Source organism: Amblyomma americanum, chromosome 1 (assembly GCF_052857255.1).
Source record: "Amblyomma americanum isolate KBUSLIRL-KWMA chromosome 1, ASM5285725v1, whole genome shotgun sequence".
Classification (NCBI taxonomy): Eukaryota; Metazoa; Arthropoda; class Arachnida; order Ixodida; family Ixodidae; genus Amblyomma; species Amblyomma americanum.
Window position 1 is genome coordinate 22,955,424 of NC_135497.1, and position 26,770 is coordinate 22,982,193.

Sequence of the window (26,770 nt, forward strand, 5' to 3'; positions counted from 1 at the left end):
TCTAATGAACTCAACTTTTCAAACCATTCACCTCTTTCATAGCAGCGAGACAGCTCGACATACATGGCACTAGACGAGCAGTAAGTCGTGCGTTCCCACACCGATGTTTTACACCGGCTGGCAAAAAGATAAAAAGAGCGTTCTACTTACCTCTATAGGTGGATAAGGACTGCAGCAATGTGCTTGCATTTTGCCGAAAGTCCAGCTGCATGTGCAGGAACAGGTACCCTCGACCACCGCTGGCTCTTCAAAAAGCCCGTCACTTGCACCATATCTCATGCGGGTCCGAAACCACGCCGGACGACTGAACGCAAAGAACAACAATCTCTGTGTCGCTATCAATTTTGTTTTTTGCTCCAATTAAGATTGTGTCCTGCGCTGAGGACTCGTTCACCCTCAACGAAACATCGGGAGGTCACGTCGCAATTCAAGAACCCCACTATGTTCCGCTTGACTTGCGAATATGCAACAAAAAACGTATGACATCACCCGGAACGCTGTACGACAATTGGTTGCGTTACAGTTTTGGTACGAATGTTGAGAAAACTGGCGCCACGTTTGAGGTGGTCCAGTGGGGCGATTGGTTGTACTCAGCTTGCTACGTGCGTCATACGGCCGCTTGATGACGTCATTCAATTTTTTTTGCCATCGCTGGGATTTTCTGTACTACGTAAGGGCTCAAGCGTGCCCAGTAGAAGTGCACTCTTTTATATGGCGAACAATCACGTAGTATAATAAAGATGTCAAACTTAGGCTCTAGTCCAACTGTGTCAAATACATATTCGCACGGGTCGGCCAGCAAGCGTTTTCCGCTTTCTAGTACAACAGCATGCTAACGAGTACAGGCAAGTATGTGCAGGTGGTACAGTTACGAAAATACCGCGAGCCGGATGCGCTGCGGCGCTAGCTGATGAAAACACCAGAAAAGAATGACGTCATTGTAACGGAAGCGGCGACGTAATCAGTCGAGCAGATGCCGCTACGAACCTGTGGCAGCACTGTCGAGCTAACCGCTGCTGGGCCAAGGCTGGGCTGCCGTTCGACTGGGGTGACGTGTTGTTTGGGTTTTGGCATTGAATCGAGCAAGTCGTTGTGCGACAGGAGAAAATGGAGGCGTCTTTCAACATGAATGCTTTCATGAACTCGTTCAGCAACAGACTGTGAGTAGCATATGTTGTTTTTTCGCGCACGTTAGGGACGCGAGTACAATATTCCTGTTCGAACGGCGCTGACGTGTGAAAATAGCTGTGTAGTGCAGTCTGTTGTCGGTCGTTTGTTATCAGGGACACCATTTTATTGCTCATTTTCGTGAGCCCCATCTTTTTTGCAGTCATGCTTATTGCGTAATGCTAAGTTTGTGATATTTTACCTCGCTGCGTGAGATTTGAGGGCACATTTTCGCACTTCGCTCATAAGCAGGGTTAGACCTCCTTTGCTCTGATAGGCATTGGCAGCACTTCTAGAACACTCCTGCGTCAAGCTGCGTTGCTGTCTCGTTCCAGACCTTATCAAGTGCTCCCCCGGCCCCACCTCCATACAACCCCCCTCCTTTTTGGTTAAGATAATCGTTACAACATTAAGGTTTGTCGTTTGCAAGCTGTCTCGCTAGCGTCATATTTGATCCTGTAAATCTTCCTTTCTGTAAATGTGGGTGCGACTATCAGTTTGATCGAATAAAAACTATTAGCGCTATTAGTTCGAACCTTGCCCCTGTAATTAGCGTGCTAACCATTACACTTCGGAATGTGAAAAGGGTCTTGTCTAATGGCGGCGTAAAACACGGATAAAGCGAGTCTGTTGGTCATCAGCGGCGCGACTTTCCGGGAAATATACTTACGTTTGAAGGAAAGAAGATTCTAGAAGTTTTGGAAGGAGACAGCGTAACGCAGCCTTGTGCGTTTTCTGTGCTCTAATGTGACCATGTTTTTGTTGCAACGTTGGGAAGTTTTTGCGTCAGTTTGTTTCTTCAACTGGAGGGTGGTTCTGTGATTTGTCCACTTGACTGCGTTCTTGCGCGATACTCGTTGCGTATCTGGATATATGTATATGCAATTTAATAACTCGGTACTTTGTTCAGTACAGAAATCTGGAAAGTATTTTAGTACTGCCACGTGTCGCATTTGTTCTGTTTCTGTTGGCAGCTGCAAAAAAAAAAAAAAATGCGGCGCGGCCTTGTTCCCGGTTTAAGCGGGCCGATGCCGTGCAGCGAGAGAACATACTGCAGACATGGGACGGCGTGGCCTTTTATTTTTTTGTGTACTCTGGAAGGTACTGTCAGCCTGTCGCAGCTTCGTAGTTACGACCAATGAAGAAAATTAGTTATGAAAAACCTGGACATGACAGTTTGCGTTTATGTCGAATGTCTGTCCACGAAATCCGTCACACTATAGCTGTCAATCAAATGACGTCATCTCGATAAGAGAAATATCCTTGTGCACGGTGGGATTCGAACCACCATCCTTCCGTTTCGCAGCCGAGCGTGCTAACGACTACGCTACTTCCTCCTGCCAACGCATCTGTAGTTCTTGTCTAGTTAATTTTCATTATTTTTAGGTTGCCCCAACCTAACAAATGTCTAGTGCCCGTAGCAGGGACTATTTATTTTTGTTTGTTTTTATCGTTCCACAATAATTTTTGTCTAGTGCCCATTATACTTAGTGCTACAGGCAGGGACACTTTATTTTTTGCTTTTATCATCCCACAATAATTTGTATAGTGTAAGGACGCTGGAGAGCGTTCGCGGAATGGTGTTGAATCAGACAGATGCCTCCCAAACGCCCTCCAGTGTCTCCAGCATTTAAGATTCACAAACAGTTGGGCACCTAATCAACATCTTAACCACACATCAGTGACACAAGCAGCAACGTTGTGCTAAAGGCTTTCGCCTCACTGCACTTTGTCAACAAAATGCCAAAAATGCCCCCCTCCCCCCCCCCCCCTGAATTTTTTAGGCACTGCTTAATTGTTGAGGTTTAGAATTATCCACAATTAAGAGGCACTTCTAGCGCAGATAGCTTCACTTTACACCACCCTGACAAAATTTTGTTCATTTTTTATTTCTTATAGCCTATGTTTAGGACCGCTCATTTGTGCCAAGTTTGTAGTAAATGATAGTGTGAAGGTGGTTGATTCCATGATATGTGTAGTCATTTAATGAATAATGCTAAATGGTTTCATTAGGTTTACTCTGAGTTTGATATCCATGCCACAAGCAAAAGGAATGACTTCATGTGCTAAATGGTATGTTTTCATAGCTAGTGTGTCAAGTCTAGGTTTAATACCATGCCTTGGGGGTGCTGACATGTAGAGTCTACTTAAAAATTTTCATCAGAGCAAAAATAAACTGCTCATTAACCGCATATGACGTCAGTATTTAAATGTGAAAATTACTCTTCCAGGCAAAAACGATGTTTTCTACAACATCGTTTTTGCCTGGAAACTAATAAAAGTAGCCGCAAGCTCTTGTATCAGTGCACTAGCAATGCTAAACTGTCGTTGAGACTAAAATGTGGCACCTCTCTCCTCTGAAGTGCTGCGTAGATGTAGCGCTTTTCTTATTGTAAGTTATGAATACATAATTTTTCTGAGAACCAGCCGCCGCAGTGGCTCATCGTTATGACGCTAGACTGCTGACCCGAAAAACGTGGGTTTGAACCCTGCCGTGGCGGTCGAATTTCGACGGAGATGAAATGATAGAGGTCCGAGCACTGTGCGATGTCGATGCACGTTGAAGAACCCCAAGTGGTCGCAATTTCCAAAGCCCCCGTCTATAGCGTTCCTAGCCTGAGTTGCTTTGGGACATTAAACCACCATAAACCATAAATTCTGAGATCCAGCACTTAAAAGATTGAACGTAATTGAAGTGGGAAGTGTGCAGCATCAACTATTAACTCTTGTCTTCCGGGTGAAGTTGGCAGCAGGCATCACTCTCTGCCCTCTTGGGTTTGCATCTCATCTTTCAGCACTGATATTTGAGATGTTCAACTAGCCAGCTCATAAAGTGGTTCTTGTAAACTTAACAAATTTTTCCATTGGATGTCTTAAACATGGTTGTTCATTAGATCTTTCATGCCAACGCAAGATTGTTGGTTGGAAGGTGCTTTGCAGTAGGAGGTCCAATTTAATTTCAACAACTTGGTAGTTCTCTAATGTGTACTAAAATTTCAACTGTCCCTTCTTGCTATCGCTTCCCTGTATACCTCTCCTTGCTATCCTCTCCTTTTCCTTTTCACCTCCGCTGGCTGCAGCTCGGGTGCTTAAGGTATTGGATAGCAATTGCCATGGCTCGCAACATTCTTTTCCTTAACTTTTTCCTTTTATCTTTATAATAAACCGCTACCACCACCACATTTTTTTTTGCATTTTGTCTGTAGGCCACTGTGGCCAGGATCAAACCCATGAACTTGTACTCAGTCGCCAAACATGGGCCATGTAAATGGGGATGAGGCATGAATTTATGGGCCTTATCAGATTTATCAAATTGTGCATGGCATTAAAACTTAAAAGCTCTGAGGGCGTGTTGAAGTTGGTTTGCATTGATAGAGACCGCATTTTAACAAAGATGCTACTTTTACCAAAAACGGAGCTTTTATAAGCTAGAAAAGACAAAAATGAAATTGGGATGTTGTCATTACTGGCCTATTTTGCAAGTAAACTGCTGTGCATAGACAGCTTTGCGGCAGTTTATGTGCAGTTTAAAAACTAACATTTTTTTCTCTCCAACCATAAAAATATTAAAAACAGGTTTTTCACCTTTGCCCATCGCAGTGAAGTGACATTAGTAGCTTTCCATGCTCCCCTCACCCTATGTAAGGGCCCATGGCAGGGCTCACATGAGCTGGGCCTGCCTGGATCTAATGGCTGCACAGTCGACATTCTCAAGTGCCCGCTCTTCCGCTTGGATAACATTTCCATTGGGCTGCAGGCGATTGCTGTAGCTATTGGTTACAGCGTGCTTGGGTTGCACAAACGTCATAGTGACCACCATGTTGGAGACTGTAGCGCGGTGGAAACCTGTGTTTTCTAATCAACATACGCCATCTGCTCTAGCTTGCACTGTGGAAGCTATGCCTTGGACTCAAGTCATGGCGCCCGTGACATTTCATGTGGCCCTTGTATATCCCCTTTATGCTCAAATTAAGATCTGGTGGGAGAAAAATTTTCAAAATTGAACATTTTTGTAGGGAGCATGCCAGAATTGTACACAAGTCCAACCTTCCCCGCTAATTATATTGCTACTACAACTATTCTCAAGGTGTGAACCCTGTCACAATATGTTATGTAAACAAATCAACAAATTTTAGGCACAGTAACGAGTTTCTTGCAAAAAAATCAAGCGAAAATTGACTCACCGGGGCCATACCAGAACCACCACCCAGAGCCACCCATTAAAAAGGACTGATTCCACGCAAGGTTGTTCAGTCATCAGCGCATTTTTTGCGTCCACATTTGTGGAAGTTGTGCCTTTTGTAGGCCAGAATTAATAGCGTTCACATCACATCCAATGCGGCCAAAGGAGATTAGAATCTTCATTTACCCTAGGGAGGCTCCCATGCAGCTATCACAGTGAAAGTTCGACATTTCACACACTCTCGGGATGAAAAAATGAGGGGCTCCCTGTACAATTTTTTACATTTGAACTAATATTTTTTAGGATATATCAGAACCTGAATAACAGTACAGATGTTATTCTGGGGCCAAATCGATATTTTGAGCAAAACACTGCCGAAGCAGAATGTGAAGTTACCACTTCACGGCAGTCCCACCGTGCATGAAGTGCTCTTTGAGAGACTTGCATGGCCGGTGGGGCCTCATTTCTCAAGTTATTTTGAATCTCCAGTGTTGGATGTCCACCTGCAGCAAGTGGCCTTTTTAAGTATAGCAGGAGCGCTTGATAATTTAATCTGGAAGGTTGGAAAGTAGCAACCTGCAACCTGTGGAGCGTCTGCAGCGGTGCGCATGTTTTGTGCTTTAACTATCCTCTCTTGTTGACTACCATTCTGCAGCTGTTGTGTTGCTAGTAGCCTGTTTTGTCCTCAAAGCTGTCATTGATATTAGGAATCTTTGCCTCCTCCTTAGGGATAAGCCAGTGCGTGACCACCTGAAGAACGTTTACAGCTGCCTGGCTATTTCCACCCTGGCAACAGCAGCTGGTGGATACGTTCACCTGTTCACAGATATCCTGCAGGTAAGTCACCTTCCAACTTCTGAGCCTGCATGAGAACAGGATCACACTTATACCCATGCCACATGGCCACTTTCTAATGGCAGTTTAGAGAGAGAGAGCCTTTCAGGTTCTTAGACCACCCAACTCGGAATCATCTGCTACTGCATAGTAGGTATTTTTAGAATGAAGTGACCTTGTCGGTTATGTGAATACAGTCAGACTGATTTTTGGAGCCTCAAGGGGCAGAGATAGCGTCCGGAAAATCGGACAGTCTGAAAAAACGAATTCGCACTCAAAAAAGACGTCGCTTTATTTACAGAGCAGTTTGAAAAAAAAAAACTTGTCTGTTTCTGCGGTGTGCTATGTTGCCATACCAGTAGGTCAGCTTGCACATCGGCGAGAGTGACATTCTCTCTGTAAAGAGCAGAAAGCACCATAAGGGCTCCCGTTAGTTCAGAGTTAGTTGGCTGCTCAGTCACTGGCTCCTCACTGTCGGAGCCAGTCATCATCTTCCAGCACCTGGCGAACTATTTCGTCATCGGTAAGTTCAGCACAGGGCTCGATATTGTCAGTGTTGACAAACTGCTCCAGTGTCACTTCCGTGGGAACGGCGCCTGCAGCACGCAAATGCTCCGTGAGGTCAGCAGATGAAGGGGACTGTTGACTCATTACTGTTGCTATCATCCGATAATGACTGCATTTTATGTTTGATGTTGAAACCCGCGTGGCGGAAAGAATTTCATATTGTGCTCTCGGTCACTGCCTTCTATGCGTTTGAAAGCATGCAGAGTGCAGAAATTAAGTCTACACTGTAGCTCTTGCTACTGTCTGCTTATAGCACCATGCGACTAAGCACGCACGACCGATAGAGCTGCTTTAAAATCCGAATAACTCCTTGATCCATTGGCTGCGGTAGGGACATCGTGTTTAGCGGCATGAATTCCAGCTGCATAGCATAGCTTTAAGGTCTTTGGCCATGTGTAGCACAGTTATCTGCTAGCATAAGAACTTTGCGTCCTTGGCGCTCAAACTTCCTATCCAGCTCCCGGATATAGTCTTCAAAAAGCTTTTGCGTTATCCAGGCCTTCTTATTGGCTTCGTAGAGCACTGGGACACGTGCTCCCTTGAAGCTTCTTGGGTTCTTTGATTTATTGATAAGAAGAATCTGTAGCTTTTCGGTTCCCAGTATGTTGCTGCTGACGAGGACGGTCAGCGTTCCTTGCTGTGCCTGCCACCGTGGCAAGTGTCCCCAGCAAACGAGTTTTTTCAGGTAGCAGCTTGTAAAACAGTTCAGTTTCATCGTAGTTAAATGTGTTTTCGGGTGTGAACTGCTGGAGCAATGACCACCACACATCTTTTTGAAGCTCAAGTCGTGTCTTCTTAAAATTTCGGACACGGAGAGCATAGGCTTTTCAAACAGGTTGGTGCTTCTCACTTAAAAAGGAGGCTACAAACTATTGAATTTCCTATAATGTGTTCTTTTGATATTCATTAGTTTTTTTTGTTGCTTATACTGATGCAAGTAAGTGGAAACAAAATTAGAGTAGCCATATTTGACATTTTAGCATTTTACTTTTTAGCCGAAATGGCACTGTGAGCTGCTAATGCAATCCAGATGTGGAATCCAGAGGGAACAAACGCGAGTTAGGCATATCCTAGTTGAAATAGGAGGAATGGGCGTAGGTGATGGTCCCTTAGGCTTAAGATAATGGAACTGATTGCAAGAGAAGGCGAGTGTAGCAAGGAGTGGCAGAGAGCTGGGTGGGCAGATGAGGCTAGGAAGTTGGCGGGGATAAGGTGGGGAGAGGCCCTTGTCCTGCAGTGTACGTAGTCAGGGTGATCGTGATGCTGACTCCAGGAAGTAGTGTTGGTGTCAACTGCATTTCTCAAATATTTCATTTGTGTCTGTACTATTTTTCAATAAATAGCTGGAGGCTTTCACCAGGTGCTGATACAAAGTTGCAAAACAGGAATGGCACTGTTGATTTGGCTTTTGCTGAAGCATGCAATAACAGCTTTGAGCATCTACTAGGTTTCCATGCTTGTGTCTTTGAACATATCTGAAGTAAGTGGTGGGCTGTGCAATGTTTCTTTGGTGTTTTATTCTCTAAATTTTTATGCATGTGTGCACATTTTACCTAAGAGTCTAATCCCAAGCCATTTTGGAAGGGTTTGTTTGTTAATGCTTAACATGTTATGAAAGAAAAGCTTGCTAATGTGCATAAAAAAAAGTACTGGAGTTGCATCCATCTTTACTTTTTCTGATGGTGTCATTGCTGTCAGTTGCTCTGTAGTGTGCTGCGACTGATTGTATCTTGGGCGTCCATGGGGAAAAGTAGCATTAAGGAAATGTAGTAAAAGCTCGTAAATTCAACCCCCATGATATTTTGAAATCTAATTCGAACTGCCAGCTCTGTCCCAACCAACGCCCATATAAGTCTGGGGCGTCGGACACTACGGGTCTCGCATCGGTTAATTCGAACGGGCTCCCGAAGGGATACTGTGTCCAGGTATGACTGGCGCAGCAAGAGAGCGCCATAATAGTCGAACTGAAAACCTAACTTCGTGGTACAGAGTTGCTCGCGCTCTCCTGACATGCGCGTGACTGCAGGCGGGATGACGAATGGGCGGCCCCATCTCTGAGAACAGTCCGGCCAGTTAGTTTCGGTTTCACTTTGCTGAGCTTTGTGCCAGCACGCAGCGACGGCTGCTTGGCCAGCCAGCATCAGCCAGCTAACCTAAACCAACTGAGCACTGTCTTTCATGCTGATTGGCTGATGCTTCTCTCCCCCCCCCCCCACCCCCCCCCACCCTTCCTTTTATTTATCGACACTTCGGCGACACTGAGCGGTTTCCTTCGATTCCGTCCGCATGCTTCCATTTTTCCAGTGCTCCGAAACTGCACGCTGAAACTGAAGCCTCCTCACATGCGACAGTGCCGCTTACGATAGGGGTGACGCAGTAGCGGTGAAGCTCCACTGTGTTGCACTGCGAAGGATGCGAGAGGCCCTTACGATTTTGCGGCAGTTCTGTTCAGTGGTCCCAATGGTACGCACACTATAAGGCACTGATGGAAACATGGAAAAATAGTCATTGCTGCACTGTTCTCATCTCTAAATCGGGCAGCCTTTTACAGTGATGCAAACTGGGTCATTCGATAATTTGAACTTTCAGATAATTCACATTTTTTCTGGTCCCTTGAAGTTCAAACTAACGAGCTTTTACTTCATCATACGAACTGAAATACAAGAACGGGCAATAAACAACGATGGTGCCTGCCCTTGCGTCATCTGTTTTTTCTTTGGGCCGGTTTTCATGGTCAACACTCACTTTCCCAGCTTTCCAAACAATGAATCTTGGGTGGGGGGGCCTGCTATTTATTTTCAGGGCAACTTTTTGACAACGTTGCTGTCCCTTGGCCTTCTGGTGGCTCTTTTCGGAATCCCTGACAATGGCAAAAACCAACACGTACGCCTGGCCATCCTTGTTGGCTTTGCCTTCACCACAGGTATTGCTTCATGGAAAGCTTTGCAGGAGTGCCCTTTAAGGAATTGCATGTACAATCACAATGAAAAGATACGAACAGCACGGCACCTACGCGCTCCGCTGTTTAAATTTCTTTTCATCTCACTTACCTGTGTTGGTAAGAAAAAAGATGTTAAGCGTCATCCTAGAATGCATCGTGGATGACTCTAGTGTCTTTGCTACTACTGAAGTAAATTTACAATGAAAATAAATGCTAACAGCAGAGCATGTAGGCTCGGCACTGTTCGCATTTCTTTTCATCACCCCTGTATAGTCACAGCCAGAGTAATACTAGCACACTTCAGCAATTGAACTATTCTCATGTATTAACTAGCAAATTAGCTTTTATGCGATTGAGTTCCAGTTGTGCTGTTACAAATGCAGCAAACCTTCCTGTTTCCTCTATGGAACGTAAGGGAGGAGTAGGAATGCCAAAGTCGCTCCCTATTATTCTGGCCTCGACTGTACTTGTGCTTCTCATTCTAAATTTCTGGCTGGTGGTTTCACATTGAAACAATTATTTTTTACATACTGTACTGAATGGAATTCCTTGACTCTTAGCTTGCCCAGTTGCAGGCCGTACCCACTTGGAATCAGTCTTAATCAGATTAAACAAAATATTTTGTGAAAAGTCCTAGGGTGATGGTCAGCCTTAGAGTTCAAGACCACTAGCGTACATGGAGGACCACCCACTGTTGACATGGAAGTGGTCTGCAGCATTAGTGCATCCAAAATGGGTGGGCAGCGAAGCAAAAAGCGCAAATGTAAAGAAGGTTAAGGGTGGTGGTTTGCATTTGCAATGTTTGGGCACACCAAACTTTTTTCGCAGAGGCAAACTTCATTTGCCCCGAAATGATTAGCTTGTAGAAAGCCAGCTTTTTTCTTGGGTGCTGCATTTAGGAGGCTGTTCAGTTTGCAGCCCATGGCAGAAGAGCCTTAGTGCCAGTGGTCTTTGTCTTTTCTGCATGCATTACAGGAGTGCATAAAATGTGTATAATATACACCACCAGTACAAGAGAAATGAAAAATTGGGTCATTTTAGCCCAGGGGAGTGAAGCAGGAGCCATGCATTTTTCTATTGTAGACACACTTGGGAGTAGCCTCATCCCTTTCACTAGTTTCAGTACTGACTTCTTATAATCAGTCAAAAAGCTATGCTTTGGCTACTAGCGCTCAGTGTACAGTAATGGCTCAGTTGCGAAAATTCTTTTGTCCATTTCATGCATGCAAGAACCCCGTGGTGGCTCAGTGTTTATGGTGCTCGGCTGCTGACCTGAAAGACGGGGGAGGGGTGGGGGGGGGGGGGGGGGTGGAGGTTCGATCCCAGACACAGCTGTCTAATTTCGATGGTCTAATTTCGATGGAGGCGACATTCTAGAGGTCCGTGTACTGTGCGATGTCGGTGCACATTAAAGAACCCCAGGTGGTCTCAATCTCCAGAGCCCTTCACTATGGCATCCCTCGTAGCCTGAGTTGCTTTGGGACGTTAAACCTCAATAAACCAAACCATTTCATGCAAGAGCAAATTGGCAGGGGTGGGGGGGGGAGGTATGTAAGGCATATGCTCATGGAGTTTATTCTTTGTTGTAAGGATCAGCAGTGTTGGAATTTTTTTAGACAGCTTTATGTGAAAAATGAAAATTAGTTTAAGGGAAGGAAATGGCAGAGTATCTGCCTTGCATATCTGCGGACGGCTGTAAGGGAAGGTATAAAGGAGGGAGTGAAAGAAGGAAGAAAGAGGCGCCATAGTGGAGGGCTCCAGAATAATTTCGATCACTTGGGGATCTTTAACGTACACTGACATTGCACAGCACATGGGCGCCTTAGCGTTTCGCCTCCATTGGAACGCAGCCGCCGCAGTCGGGCTCGAACCCGGGAACTCTGGATCAGTAGCCGAGCGCCCTAACCACTGAGCCACCGCGGCGGGTTAGCTTTATGGGGAGACGCCAAGTTATAAAGCAAAATTTTGTTGCATGTTTATTTTTTATTTGGAATGATGTGCACTATATTACTAAACATAGGTTACCACATGAAGTTCTCTTTCACCCTGTAAATAATTTCTACTAGTTTTATAGTTTAGTTACATTGTTTGTTTCAGTAGCCAAATACTGGCTATGACATCACAAGTAGTAGGATTGAGCACATGCGAGGCATAAAAATCTGCAATGTAATGGCTGCTCATTCACGTGCTGTTATTTCAGCTCCTGGGGCAAACTGTAAGAGTTGGAGCATACCAAATCAGTGAAGCAGCAACTTTTATTAACATATGTTTTTGTGACTTTTCTAAACTGACTGTGTGCTTTCTGATTCATATAAAGGTTTGGGCATGGGACCACTTCTGGACGTAGTCGTATCTGTGGACCCATCCATCATTGCCACTGCATTCCTGGCCACATGTGCAGTCTTCACTTGTTTCTCTCTCAGTGCTTTGTACACTGACCATTGCCGTTGGATCTATGTGGGCGGTAAGTGTGAACTTCTCACTATATTTTTTTGCTTGTTTTGGGATTGAGGTCGCAAGAAGCCTTTTTAACCAGTCACACAGGTTCTTTGAACAGAACGGTTGAGTTCTTAAGCTTAACGTCAATAAGGCTTTTAATCTAAAGTGGTAGTGCGTAATAGAAAAGTGATTCTCTCATAATTCAGCTGCCACGGTGGCTCAGTGTTTATGGTGCTGGGCTGCCGACCCGAAATACACGGGTTCGATCTCTCCCACTGCTTTTGCGTTTCAATGGAGGCGAAATATTAGAGTCCTATGTACTGTGCTATGTCAGTGCACAGTTGCTGGATTTCGGATGTAATCAACTTCTCACCAAGTTTGGTTAAGTGCACTGTAGAAAAGAAAATGAATTCTTTTCACGAGACTGTGGTGTGCGTTTGCCATTGAAAGCGCCTATGAACAATTTTTCCGAGACGCAGCTGCAGAGCAGCAAGAAACCAAACATGAAGCAAATGTCTGCATTAGTTTGTAAATGTCTGCATTAGTTTGTTTCTTGCACTTTCTAGTCATGGGAGGTCTTATGTCGTGAATAAACCAAACTGCTAAATAAAAACTAAAAAAGAAAGCTTAATTTTTGCTCTGGCAACTACAGATCAGCTGGCAAACTGAAACAGAAGCTTGGATTGGCTGAAACATAGCATATGACCTTCCAACGCTGTTTTCGCACGCCACTTGGAATCTTGCTAAGCCAGACCTACTTTTGGCTCTGTTTGACGCTGGTTATTTATCTTTCCAATCAACTAACCAGCCAACGAAGGCTTTTCATGAGTGCTGACGAGGGTACTGGACAGTCTAAAGCTGAAAAAAAGAGAAAACTTGAAGCAATTGCCATGGAGCAGTGTTATGATGGAAGCAGGGAACTTTTATTTTTGGCGATAAAATAAATAGCATGTACTGAAATCTTATTTTTCTCAGTTTGCACTTTTTGGGAAACAAAACTGATAAGAAAACTATCATTTCCAAACTACTTTGCAAAAAGTTACTTTCAAGGTGGTTTCTAGTCAGAAATTTTGTAAGGGACAAGATCAGGTACTTAGATCAGAAATTTTTCCAACTCAGAAAAATGTCTGATGTATAATGGAGAGACAAGAATAAACTTCATTTTTAAGTGATCACATTTTTACAGAAATGACATGAAAAATACGCGACTGTCCGTACCCTTCACTAAAACCACCTAGAAGGTATCTAATCACAATTAGTGTATCATTCATCATAATGTTAGAAATTAGTTTTCCTAAGCTGACAGACCTAATTACTATATGACAGCTGTTTTTTCTTGTTTGGGCTATGGTGATGAAATTTGAATAAATTCTTAGACAGGAAGCAAAACCGTTCCGGAAATTGTAATCAATATTGGCATAGGAGCTCAAAAGGTGACTCATCAGCTCAGCATTCCCCCTTAAAAGGGCTCTGAAACACCTTCAGAGGAGAGGACATCAACTTGCTCAATCACTGCATGGTGTTGTCATAAACACCTAAGCCAAATAATGCACTTCTGCAAGCAGCAGAGGACCTACAATCACGCGCGAAAGTTGGCGAGCCCTTTTTGTAGACTTTTTCATGCTCTCACCCCCCTCTGTCACTCATATCTACATATACATATTGAGCGATGGCTATTGGTTGGATTCTTTCAGACGTCAGGCAGCTATTGTGGCCGCGGCCAATAAGTTAAGTAGCTCCGACTGCTCAGGAAGCTCTTTCCCGGAGGTGGGGCCGGCGCAAGAGCGCCGACCTTCCAGTGTGCAAAAAGTGACGAGAGAGGGAAAGGCGAGAAGACACTGAAATTGAAATTTTAACTGTACATAACTGTTTCTACAAAGCGCATTAAAAAATTCTTCCTAGACAATATTCGAGAAGCGGCATGCTTTCACATCGCAGGCATACCGCAACTTTATTATAGCCACTTTCAGGGCCCTTTTAAAGAACCTCAGGTGGCCGAAATTATCCGGATCCCTCTGCTACAATTTCCCTCATAACCAGAGTTTGTTTGTGACTTTCAGCCCTATAAAACCAAAACTGATCTCCGATAATGTGGACTAGAGACCTGTACAGGGCGTTCTCTGACATGAGGCAGCATGGGGATGTTTTCGTGCTAATGTACAAACGGCTGAAAACTGTTAAGATTTCAGTTTTGAATAATGGGCACTTGCTCAAGAGGCAGTGCAAAGATGTATTTGGCTTCAACGAAGGAGGTTCTGAGATAAAACGTAAAGTTAGATTGACAGTTTAGCTTCTTGCTCAGCCTTACAGTATAATCCAATTGAGGATGTTTCAGACAACTGTTACGGTGGTGTACGTGCTCATGGAATTTATCACCTGTTGCTTGTTTCAAGGGCATACTATAGTTTTGAACTACTGCCAAAGCTAAAAACATTCTATTTTTGGCTTTGTACTCTTCACTGGTTTCAGGAACTCTGATGTCAATCCTCTCTGTCATGTCCCTCTTTACCCTGGCCAACCTGTTCCTGGGTTCGTACTTGCTGTTCCAGGTAGGCCACATGCCCTGCAGCCTGACTTCTGTGTTTTTCTCATTTACAAGAGTAATACTGTTTACCTGGATGTAACGAACTTCCCTGTACTGAATTCCTCAATTTTGCAAAGTTTCTTTATTCCTTGACGCTGCACTATTGAAGAGTTTGTACTTGTGATCTCCATGTAACAGAGGTGTTGCAGCAGTTGACCTTGATATGACAAACTGACTATGCGTGTTATTTATTACGTACTGCTGTGTTAATTGAAATTTGGTCAAAGCACGCAAAAGTTTAATGACTCACGAACTGCTTTGAGAGGAATGCCGATGATTGCTTGAGCGAGCACAATTGACACAGCACGCAGCTCTCCAGCGTGATTGGCGCCTCTCCGTGGCATGGTTATAATATGTTATAATATTTAATTTAGATGAACGTTCCAAACTCTTAAATACTGCGCTGCAGGTAATATTGTCGGAGTAATGTAGGTTGCAGCAAGCTTTGTCATTCGGAACTTTTTGGTTGGAAAAAAAAGTAGCAACAGGACCAAGTGCTTGATTTTTGCCTGACACCTGTCAGCACTTGTGATTTGGTGGCGCTAGTCTACATGGTCGAAAATTTGGGCGGTGTGTATGCTGGGCGCTTGATGTTTCATTTCTTCCCATTAACAAAATTCTAGCTGGAAATCTTGCTCTTTTTCGTTATACACTTAGAGACTACCATTGTTTTAGGGGGCTAACAAACCTGCAAAAATTACCCTCCTTGGTGGCTTGACGGCTCTGGCATTTTACCATCGACATCGCCACATTAAACAGAAAGGGTGACAAAACATAGCTCTGCGGCACACCCAGTTCAACCGGACGACACGCAGAGAGCCCCTGAAACATGAACACGCATTGTGTGCCCGCTCATAAAGCTCTGGACATAGTGCAACAGGCGCCCGCTCACCTGTTGCTTTTGAGACCAAAGTTGTGGGGCCTTTCGAGGGACGAGCGCGAAAGCATTCCCGTGCTGTGAAATGTCAGTGCATGTTGAAGCACCTCAGATGATCGAATGATCCCTCTGCTACGGCATCGGAGTCCATGTGCGGTTTCGAGATGTTACACCTTACATACGTTTACACCACTCCTCTCTCATTAAAAAAATCAACACCGAGCAATAAACAAACAAAACCAGATCACTATCCTTCGAGAGTATTATTAGTCTTGTGAACCAAAAGTATTGCAAGCAGATACGTATACTACGAAGTTTCATGCTTCAGTAAATTTACCTCTTGAGTTGCGGAGAAACGTCGAGTATCATTCGCAGAATCATGCACAGGTGTCGTAGGATATCAGCATGTTGTAAGGATGAAGTCGCCGTTCAATAGAGCGCCCAAGTATGAACCATAAGAACATGGCACGGCACAGTGCATTAGAGGTAAGCGAGCAGCGTAAAACCCAGGCATCCCATGTCACCCATAGCAACCAATGAAGCTTGCTACATGAGTGTACTGCATGGTTATGAGTTTTAGTTTTACATAGTTTAACAGAGTAACGCTATTCATGCGCAGAAGAAAACCGAGGCAGGAATAGAGATTGATCACATCCCCAGAAAAGTTTTTTATATATTTTTCCAAGGGTCGGTTGCAATTCACATTCTAAGCAAGGCAACATTCCTGAATTCCTCAGGAAGGAAAATAGTGATTTCCAAGGCTAAGCCCACCTTTGAGATTAAGAGCATGCTTGTCCGGTTATCATGTCATCCTGTAAAGCCTGCCTGTGACGGCCCATGCAGTTGTGTCGAGTGTCTGCGGGAGACGCGTGAGCAAAATGCCATCGCCAAGCTACAAGCCAGAGGGAGCAGCCCAGTCTCTGCTTTGGAAAAGCAACGACAGGCGGCGCAGCCGGCATTGGGCTCATGGCGTATAGGATAAGCAGTGCAGTGTGGGATTTGAGGTATTGCTCCGCTACCTTACACACCTCTGCAGACCTGGAAGCTTTATCTCTTCGCTGCCTTCTAGCTAAGCCCTGTTTCTTCACTATCATCACCTGCTTAGACCTGATAGTCGGTTAATTAGGTTAATGCAGCGCGACAACACAATAATGGCATGTCATCCTAGTTCTCAGAACTTCCGTTTTTGTCTTCCGGCTATCTCATTTAACTTTCGTAGTCTTTTAATGAGGGTAGCAGTTTTTTCTACAAACACAGCTCCAAGTACTAACATTTGTACATTAATTACTGGTAAATAAATTATTCAGGGTGACAGAAATACCGATAGACTTACTGACTTTTGACCACACAGAATTGCTACATTATTTCGTCAAAAAAAGTCTATTTAATTCGTCAAAAATAATATTTGCAGAAAAAAAACGTAGCGTCCTGTAATAAAAAACAAAAAGTCCAATCCCTACATATAGTAAATGCAGTAAATAAAAATTGGGGAGGGTACTCAAGCTGCTCCGTCTTAAGGGTATGGCGCGATAGCATAGTGGGTTAGGCTTTCCATTCTGAACAGTTTGGCACTGTTGAAGGCATTGTTCATTTTTTTTGTTTCAATTAATCAACCAATTACACGTTCTGAATTTCCTTAATTAGCATCACCAAGCATTGGCTTTTCATTTTGAGCATTTTGACACTTTATAATGATTTCATCAACTCGTCATCGCCTATCACACACCAATCAATCTTCAATCACTAGAACCACAAATTACCATGATATAATTTTTTTTACACAACCCCTGATTATTTCAGACACGCGGTGCCAACTACTACTACGTCGAGGGCTTTTCGACCGAACTAGTTGTGTACGCTATCGCGTAATACTTTTCAAGACAGTGAGCAGGGTAGCATGCCATCCAGCATTTTTGTGCAGACTGATTTTGCCACCATTATAATTTTTTTTTTTTTTCAGTTAGAAATGTAATGTGTATCTTCAAAACAGATTTATTCCACCATGCTTGGTGTATTTACTTGTCAAGCAAGGCCTGGCATTTTCATGCTAGCATTTCCATCAATTATGGTACTTTGTATGAAATTTTTCACATCCCTGTAAAAAATTAACTGTTGGTATTTTGTGCTGGAAGACTAACCAGTTGTCTTTCTTGAGCTAAATATACTACCTAAGCTGAAAAATATGTTTTCGGGTTTTCGGTGGAAACAAAAATCGCGCCTGGAAGGGATATGATAAGAGGTGTAATTTTGGGGGGATATCGAAAACAAGTTTTCATTTATGTGTAACCTGGGTGAGCAGAATGTTCACTGAGAGAATTTATCTATTTGCACTGGATTTTGCACTTGGCTTGATGACTCGACTAAAAGTTACACGACATACGCACCGCGAGCTTGCACATCCAGCGCGACCCTGCACCAGATGGCGAAAAAGGGCTCACATCTCCATGTGCTTGCCGCTGGCTAGCTCCCCCTCTCATGCCGAAACGCTTAATCAGAGAATTTCACACTGTGAACAAAAGAGCTGCTCACTCTCTCCTTGGCACTCGCGGATGCCACACAGTCGTCATATTGCTGTAAACTAGTGTGCCGCTTCTGGCGTCTGCATGGGCGCCAATATCTGGCATGTACAGATCTGGGTAGAATACTGCACGGGTTCGGGCTGGCCCAGGAGTGCTTTAGCTGTTTTAGCAATCAGCAAGTACACACTGTCGGATCTACCTGGAGGCGCACTGTATCAGCTTGGTTTTCTGTTACTGCTCACGACTGGACGTCTGAAATCTCATAAGAACCGCCGGAGGAGGACCTTAATTCGATTGCTTGGCAGGCAGCCGGTTGTCTGTTCCAAGATAGTCTTTGATTGTCTGCCTTTGCCCCCCAAATATTTACACATCTCTACTCTACAAGGAACTCCATTGGGGAAGAGCATAGTGATATTGGGCACTTCAGCTCTTCAAACATATATTATGTAATAAACAGTTGCTTTTGCTTTGTCTCCATAGAAATGTGGCCAATGCTCATGAATTCAATCCGTGAAATCTTACTCACAAAAAAAAAAATAGTTGCTTTGGCCTTGTGGGCGTTTCAATATTTAGACATTGCAAGGCGGAAAAAAGAAGTTGAAAAATCTAGAGGTAATGCAGGTTTATTTTGCCTGCATGCAGCCAGTTTTCTTTGGATGTCCGAACGTCGGAGCTATTCACAGATAGTTAAAGATTGCTGTTCAAAAAACGGGGTGAACCCATCTTTTCTTGTCTCCTCTTTGTGCTTACCGAACAAGTTTTCTCAAGCGTTAAGAATAGTGTTGCGATTTGAGCACCTTTCCTGGCCACTTCTTTGCCTGTGTAGCAGGAGACTGTTTGCACACGGTGAGGAATTTACCTCTTGAGCTGCTGCGGGAATGGCCTTGGTCCGGGCCGGGCCTCAGAATGTGGCCCGTGCAGTGCTCTTGTTCTCGGCGCCGCGTGCATGTGCAAACTCGCTCCGGCATTCGTGCAGGCACAAGGCGTATGCGCCCAGGAAGTGTCCTCTGAGTCGGTGCGCTTTTGTGATCGCCGTTATCGGGTGTACTGTCTTCAGATAGCCCCTTGTCAGAGATCTTTTTCGTAGAAGCTCATCTTGTTACCGTAAAGTGTGTTGGATATCCTGCATTTCTTTTAAGTGCGACCAGTGAGCTCCTAGAGAATGTGGGCCTAAGTATCCCTGATAAAGCTGCAGTGTGCAGCTGGAAAGGCCAGTTTCAGCCGTCTGGCGGCAGTAACTGCAGGCTGTCCATATCTCATCCAGTCCACGTAGCAGTTATTGATGCTTTGCCGATGCTTTCAGCAGCTACGATTACTCTCATTTTAAAAACAGTAGAGCATTGCTTTTGCAGTCTCGACATCATGCATGAAGCGATTGTCCTGCTTTCAATAGTGTGGGTGTCATGAGGTCATCGTGGCTAGATGGCATCGCAATCGAAACCATCAAAACAGTCAACTGACAGCACTGCTATGCTCCATCTCAAAGGTTGTTTGAGCACTGTGAAGAGACTGAGATGGTCTGAGCCAATCAGAACGGGAGGCACTGCAAAAGATGTTCCTCTGTGCCCCTTTCTTCATGACTGGCAGCTTCATCTCTGGCAAAGCAGGAGCCCCAGTGTCCAGCTACTGAGCAGCAGGAGACTGCTGACTCTGCAGACTCCATGTTTATGGATGGTGGTTTACCACTTGGCAGCAGGCCTCTGCAGTGCTGTGTTCGTGTGGACTTCAACCAGTGAATGAAACGCTCGATGTAGTTTAAAAACACCATCCTGAACTGCCTTTTAAATTACTGCAATACTGCAGTAATTGCTTGAAAAATAGTCTCAACACTGCTGAGATATTTGAGGGACAAGAGCTCTACCTTTCACAGCACTCCAAACAACTTGAGATGAAGTATAGTTAGTACTCAATGATAATGAGACTGGAACTGCAAGTTTGGGAAAATTGTTTTTGGATACGCAGATATACTAGGTGGAAATTCGACATGCTAAAATCTGGGGGGGAAAAAGAAAATCTTATCGAATACGTGGTCTTATACTGTATACTGTTTCCTTTTTGTTGTGTACATAACTTTTCTCAAATGTATTGTTGCCAGAATAACTAAGCTGTGGGGAACAGTTGTGTATTGGCAGCGTTGTGCCTAGCAAATTGATGTAAGCTTTGTTTACCTTCAAAGCTAGCAATTCTTTTTCAGGCCAACCTCTACCTTGGTGTAGCTGTTTTCTGTGGTTTCGTGCTGTATGACACCCAGCTCATCATCGAGAAAAGGAAGCGCGGGGAGCGTGACTACATCAGGTAACTGAATATGTTTAATGTAATCCCCTCATTTATTTTATCTGCATGATGCTCACATTAATTTCTCTGTACGGTTGTACAGATGTCTTAAAAAAATGCACTGCCCACGGCTCCATTGTGTGCTCACTGCTAGGGTGCACAAAGTGGCTACAAACTGCGCCCTCTCCCTCGCGTAGGCATGTATATATAGCGCTTGATAAATTTCATGTGCGGTGTTTATCTGTTTTTCCACTGATGCTTGCTATGAAGGAAAGTGCCTGGATGCTCGGGCGCCTCGCATGGCGTATGGCACACGGCATGTGCATTGAGGCATCAAAAAAAGTGCGCCAGGGCCTGGTGCAGTTGCTTTCTCATGCTCTTCAGTCGTGCTTTAGCAGCAAGCCTAAAGCCGCGTAGCGTGCTGGCCAGTGCTACGCCATGGTTATCATATTATTTTAAGACCCCCACGTCTACTCTATCGGCAGAGGCAGGCCGAGGTGACGACCTTCCCATCAGCAGCACCCACCTAATGAGTAGGATTTTAGTCCGAATCACTGTCGCTGTCCCTATAATCGCTGTCTTCTCTATAGTCTCTGCACGGCACTGTTGTTGTATTAAGGGGGAGGCTACCTTTGAGCACCAACTTCATTTCTTGAGATATCTGAATCAAATTTTCAGGGTAGGCTCATAGCACAAACATTTGAAGAACTAACAAGTTTCAGGGAGCTGTGCCCAATGGTTCTCAAGTTACAGGAGTATATCAAGGTGGTTTACATGGGTTCCTTGGGACGGCTGGAGAATTTGCTGAACATGCTGGCACTGCGAAATTCATTATGGTAATTCCTGGATAGGCACATCAGGCAACAAGGCCCTTCTAAATTTCCTTTCAAAAAAATTTTAGCACAGCAGTGAATTTAGTTAGTTATTAGACATGCACTAATTAACCACATTTTATTTATCACAAGTTCCAAACACATCTTGAATAAATGAGCTTTTCTTGCTCTCAGAAATTTATTTACGTACAAGATAAAAAGAAAACCGCATGGATATTCATCGAGTGGTTCATGAGATGATGCTGGGATGCGCAGCCATGCAAGGCAAAAAAAAATTCCGAGAAAATAGCCCTCAATAGTTTCAACATTTCCAGGTCTGTAATCCTGCTGAACAGTTGGAGCCGTCTCCGTGCCCTTTCTTTCTTTGCCATCTCTGTTTTCACCTCATTCCATTTCTCAGCCTTGCCCATGCACTGAAGGTAGTATGTTGCTAGAAGCGGCAACACGTTCGACAGCTGTGCGTTTCGCCATGCAGGCAGACCTCGTAAAACGCTTCCGTGCACCCAACGTGTGTCGCATCTTGAATCTTTTTAGGTATCGAGGCCCAATCACGCAAAGATCGACAGGCTGCATGAAACTGTTCTAAGGCCACGGCGAGAGACCATAAAGACTACGATCGCAAAAATGGTGAAAGGCGAACACTCTGCACACAGGAGAGCAAGAAGCCGGAGCAGATGACGCTCAGGGGGCAGCCGGCGGAGACAATCTCGTCACCATGCGTAGCAGCCAATAGCAGCCGCCCGATCCCCCGCATTCTCGAGAAACGCGTGCTTGGCCCAATCGTAGCCTCGGATTTGAAACGCGGGAAACTATAAACAGTCGCGATGCCCCCAATCAAAAGCTAGCCACGCCTTGAGCATGCCGCTACCGCCGCCGCCACAGGTAGTAAGGCGGCTAGAAGGGGGCAGTGTGACGGTTGATGTATCCACCCCTTGAGAGGGGGTGGTGCGACGTGCAATGAATTTCCCGGCGCCGCAAGGGACGCTGAAGCGCGCTGGTGTGCAAAGAACAAGCGCGGCCAACGAAGGGCAGTCGGGGCAGTCAATGGACAATGTAGCAGACTTCTCATCAGGCCAGTCACCAGGACAATACCGAGGCAGATATAGAGCGCATTTGCCAAAATCTTCAGCTGCCTGATAATTCCTGGAACAAACTGAGATTTGCAGCAGAACCGCACATTGTTTTCTTCGGCGTTTGCGAGCGAGACGGATATGAGATCTGTCATATGCAGCTGCCAAAAGTGGTGACGTTCCAAGAAGGCCACCAGCTCGGGACAGTGCTGCGCTATCTATGTGCGAGGTGCAAAACACTGCTGTGCTTTCAAATGTAAAATGAGACCTACCTTCTTTAAATCGCATGACACCTTTTACTGCGCGTTGCGATGTAGCAAATAACTAGCCTTTTTTTTATTCTCTGCTCTCCGCAGAAGCTTCACTCTTCTTACTAATGCATCTCTGAGCTGCAGACATCATGAAATGTCTGCAGCTTGCATCACAATAAAAATACAAACTCTACGCAAAATTCACGTAGCGTGCATACTAGTTGCTCTGCGCTGCCCCTTCATCAGCCACGACAGCTACACACCAGCTGCAGGTAGCGCGATCTGCAAATTTCATCGCTCCTCTGTGTGTCCCGCTGGCTCTTGCCCATCACTGTCCCCTTCTAGCCACCATACAGGTAGCGAAGAAAAGTGAAAGAATTCACGAACAAAGCAAGACCAAAATGGCGGCGCTCAGTTCAGCGGGAAAGGAATGGCGTGCGCACGTAGTTGGGGCATTTCTGGCGCTTGCTCGTGGCTCGGGGGCCACCGCGGCTTGTTATATATTTAATTTTGAATATCTTCACAGCGAATTAGACATTGATAATTACAGAAAAGGTAGTTTATAATATATACTACCAGAATAATAACTTTTCCAAAAATCTACTTTTTCGCGGTTTTTCGGTTTTCAAAGGTAGCGTCTCCCCTTAAAAGCCCACGGGTCTATCGAGACATGCAAAAGGAAAAGTCTGTTAGCTAATAATTAACAGGATTCCGTGATGTTGCATGGCAGTTCTGGTAGCAAAGAAACTGCCTTGTAATGATCTCTTATAGCCACCTGATGCTAAAACACCAGTAGATACCATTCACAGCGTAATTGAGCCGCCAATATATTACACCATTTTTTTTTACAACTCTTTCGCTTATTGCATTTCTCCGATCGCGGTGGAAGTGACCAACGATGAACAGGGCTCATGCAGAGTTTCCTCAGTGTAAGGAAATTGTCTTCCTGCGATATACGCTGTTAATTTCCCATTGATCCACCTTGCAAAAAAAAATGAAATATTCCTTATGCTCCTTGATTTCGGTACTGCTTCCTTCCTCTGTAGGTACTATATCATTGTCAGGTGTGAGATTGCTACGAGTGTGAGGTTCGTGCACTTGCACTCCAAACATAAACCATATCTGTGCTAGTAGCAACACATTAATGTGATCAATTGATTGCATTTAAATTTTATCCCTGTTGCACGTGGTCACTGCAATTGGCTAGTTAGATTGACAGCATATTTTCTTTCCTTTAAAATGGGGGACATCGATGTGTTAGGTGAACTTTGTAAGGCTTGTTGACATGTTCACACAAAAAATTTTGCATGATATGTGGGGGGCTTTCACTTTGTAAAATCCCCTTATTGTTGCCTACTCTTTTATAAAGTGTAGCGCATAAATATCCAGAAGCTTTGTTGGATTACCCTCGCTGTCTTCTTTCCCTCCTCCCCCCCAGCATGTGAGCAGGAAACTGGTTTGTTTTTAATTTGGCAACCATATTTTGATTTTATTTTTGCAGACACTCCGTTGACTTGTTCCTGGACTTCATTAGCATCTTCAAACGCCTGCTCATTATTCTGACTCAGAAGGTAAGATCAAACACTGTCCATTGTGTGCATTTGCAGCCAATTTTAGCCCTGAGATATGCTTTTGCCATAGCTCTTTTAAGGTGGTTAATTCTGAGATTTTGAGCTTGCTCTTGTTTGTTGTACCTTGTGCAGTCTCAGAGGAATGGAACTAAGGTGAGGCAGTGCAGCTTGTGTAGCAAAAGACCATTTGGTCATTGTTCAGAATTTGCTTTCAGCCATCCTTTTGTTTGTGTTATGTGTGTGCAGTGCCTGTTTACTGCACACATCTGCCCTGTCACCCATGTCCTGTTTTGCACTCTGGCTTATAGCATTTTAAGTGCACCTGCACAGCACTTGCTGCCCTCCTAGCCCCTTATGCCCGTTTCTTTGTCCTATTCCAGGAGAGTAGCAGGCGTGAAAAGCGGAACTGATGTCTCGCCACTTGCAGAGGGTCGGTGGTCCCTTGGTTGGCCTGCGTACACCCTGTTCAGTTTCCTGTAGCCAGTCAGTCCAAGTTTGCCAAGCATTGTCAAAGTCCACTTCACTAGAATGCTTATCTAAAGAAACCTGCAGTTTGTAAAGAAAAATGGCTGTTGGGGAGAGGACTGTGACGAGAGCTATTGCACGGCGAGATCACATGGCCGGGACTTGTTTATCAAGTGTAACCTTTGTTTTGATGTTGAAGATGACACATAACCAGAATTTTCTGTATGTTTCAGATGCCTAAAAGCCACAGCTGATCTTAATTCCTGAGAATGTAAAACTAACTTCTTGTGCAAGTCTGTAGTGAACAGATGTCATCCTTATTATCATTGTGGTGTCAAGTGCTAGAGTTTTTCTTTTGAATACAAGTGTTGTGTACATCTTGATGTTCCAACATCTGACCAGTGTACATTTTCAATGCCTGTCCCAAAATGAGTGTGCAGTGGGGATTGGGGATGCATAGGGGGTTCACAGTTCAACACGCACATTGAAACTGCTTGAACTCGCACAAAAGGGAAACCATTGACAATCATAGTTTGCATTAGTGGGTTTGCTCTGTGTTTATGGGTGTTTTTTGTGGCTCAATAAAAGTTGTCAAAGTTCTAAATCAAAAGTAATGTGTCAGTCATCTCTCTTGGTTCCAGGAATGACAATTCTGATGAAGAGAAGAAAGATTCCTGTGATGTTAAAAGGGCCACAGAATGGGATGTTTGAGCTTGGCTTTAAAATGCTTGGACTAAAGCGTGCAGGCCATTCCATGGGAAATTTACAAATTTTTAATTTTCGCTTTCACACCTCGCCGCAACGTGCGGTGACGGGCTTCCGCGTGAAAACCTGACGTCACTTCCTGCTAATGACGTCAGCAGCCGGGCGTAATCATTGGTTCACAGCGCCAAATTCTTGCAGATGTCACGTGCGGCTGCGGCCACTCTGCACAAGCCACAGCCGGCGGACGTAGGGGAGGGGCCGGCGGAGGAGCGCCGCCTTTTTGGCGTGCGAGAGAAGAGGGAAAGGCGCGAAGACGCGGAAGTTGAAATTTTGTCTGCGTATAACTCAGCTTCCACAAAACGGATTAAAATAGTTCTTTCAGGGGCATAATTAGGAACACTAGTCTTTTAACATCCGACATATTGCACCCTTATTGAGACCCCTTTTCTGGGTCCCTTTAAGTATTGAGCTGAACTTTGAACTCTCATCATTGGCACCATATGTAGTAAAAATTATGAAATAGGGTTCATTCGCATGGAGTGTGTTCTCGCTGCATTTTCAATTAAATTCAGAGTTGCAGTAGCATAGACCGCTTATAACTCATGCTGCGGTAGTCTGGAAAATCCGCGTTATAAGCGGTGCTGCACTGTAACCAAGAAGTAGCTTTTCCATGCATTTGCATTTCCAGAACTGCCAGTCTACCTTTCAAAGTGCACCTGACAACTCATCAGACGCACAACACTGCAATCACAGTCAACAAAGAAGTTTATTTGATCTTTTTGTCGAAGCGTTGTAATAAATGAAAGAACGACGTTATTTTAGTCTCTCGCTGCGACTGTACTGCGTTGCTAATGGCTTCATCTTCAAAAAGTGAGGCACTTCGGCGCTTGCTCGCTGAGGTTTCTCTGAGCGTCGCAGAGGCGCAGTTGCAACCGTCGAGCGCGTCTTTGCACGAAACCTGTGCTGCACTTTCACTCACTTTGTCAGACTCATCGCGATCGCGCACCGCTGCCACGATGTCTGTGGCGGCTACTTCGACCGTGCGCAGTTTGTGCCCCTCTCCCTCTATCAGACCCATCCCCTCCCTATCTCTTTCTCCCCCATCCCCCTCCCATGTGCAGCGCAGGGAAGGTGATCTCTGAAAATAGAGACAGTTGCACACGCTGCACAGAATTCCTTCACAAAAGCAGAACCACAAGAGAGAACGCTGTCGGGATCGGTGACGACATCGAGCTCATCTCGTGCTGGGCCTTGCAACGCTAGATACAACCGTTCAATGGGTTGAAACCATGCTCAAAAATGTTTGCAAGGCACCTGTCCTTGGCTTGCAGCATCGAGCGACTCAAAGGAATGCTCTGGGCTCGCACCTCTCGAAACCGTGCAAACAAAGCGGCGACATCTTCGTACTTAACGCACAAATCCGCATCCTTGCAAGCAAAGCAGCGTCTTCCTGCAGCTGTTGTCGCTTTTCTTCCAAAAGGCGGACGCAG

The 26,770-nt window shown here is 44.8% G+C and overlaps 1 protein-coding gene across 1 annotated transcript; it reads left to right on the forward strand.

Moving 5' to 3' along the window:
• Nucleotides 1-997: 997 nt before the first annotated feature.
• On the forward strand, nucleotides 998-25,185 carry BI-1 (Bax Inhibitor-1). Its single transcript, XM_077644104.1, has 8 exons — nucleotides 998-1,160; nucleotides 6,079-6,187; nucleotides 9,554-9,674; nucleotides 12,010-12,156; nucleotides 14,601-14,680; nucleotides 20,306-20,406; nucleotides 24,041-24,110; nucleotides 24,491-25,185. Exons 1-8 carry the CDS (start codon nucleotides 1,108-1,110, stop codon nucleotides 24,518-24,520), a joined length of 711 nt encoding a protein of 236 aa, XP_077500230.1. The 5' UTR covers nucleotides 998-1,107; the 3' UTR covers nucleotides 24,521-25,185.
• Nucleotides 25,186-26,770: the final 1,585 nt, after the last annotated feature.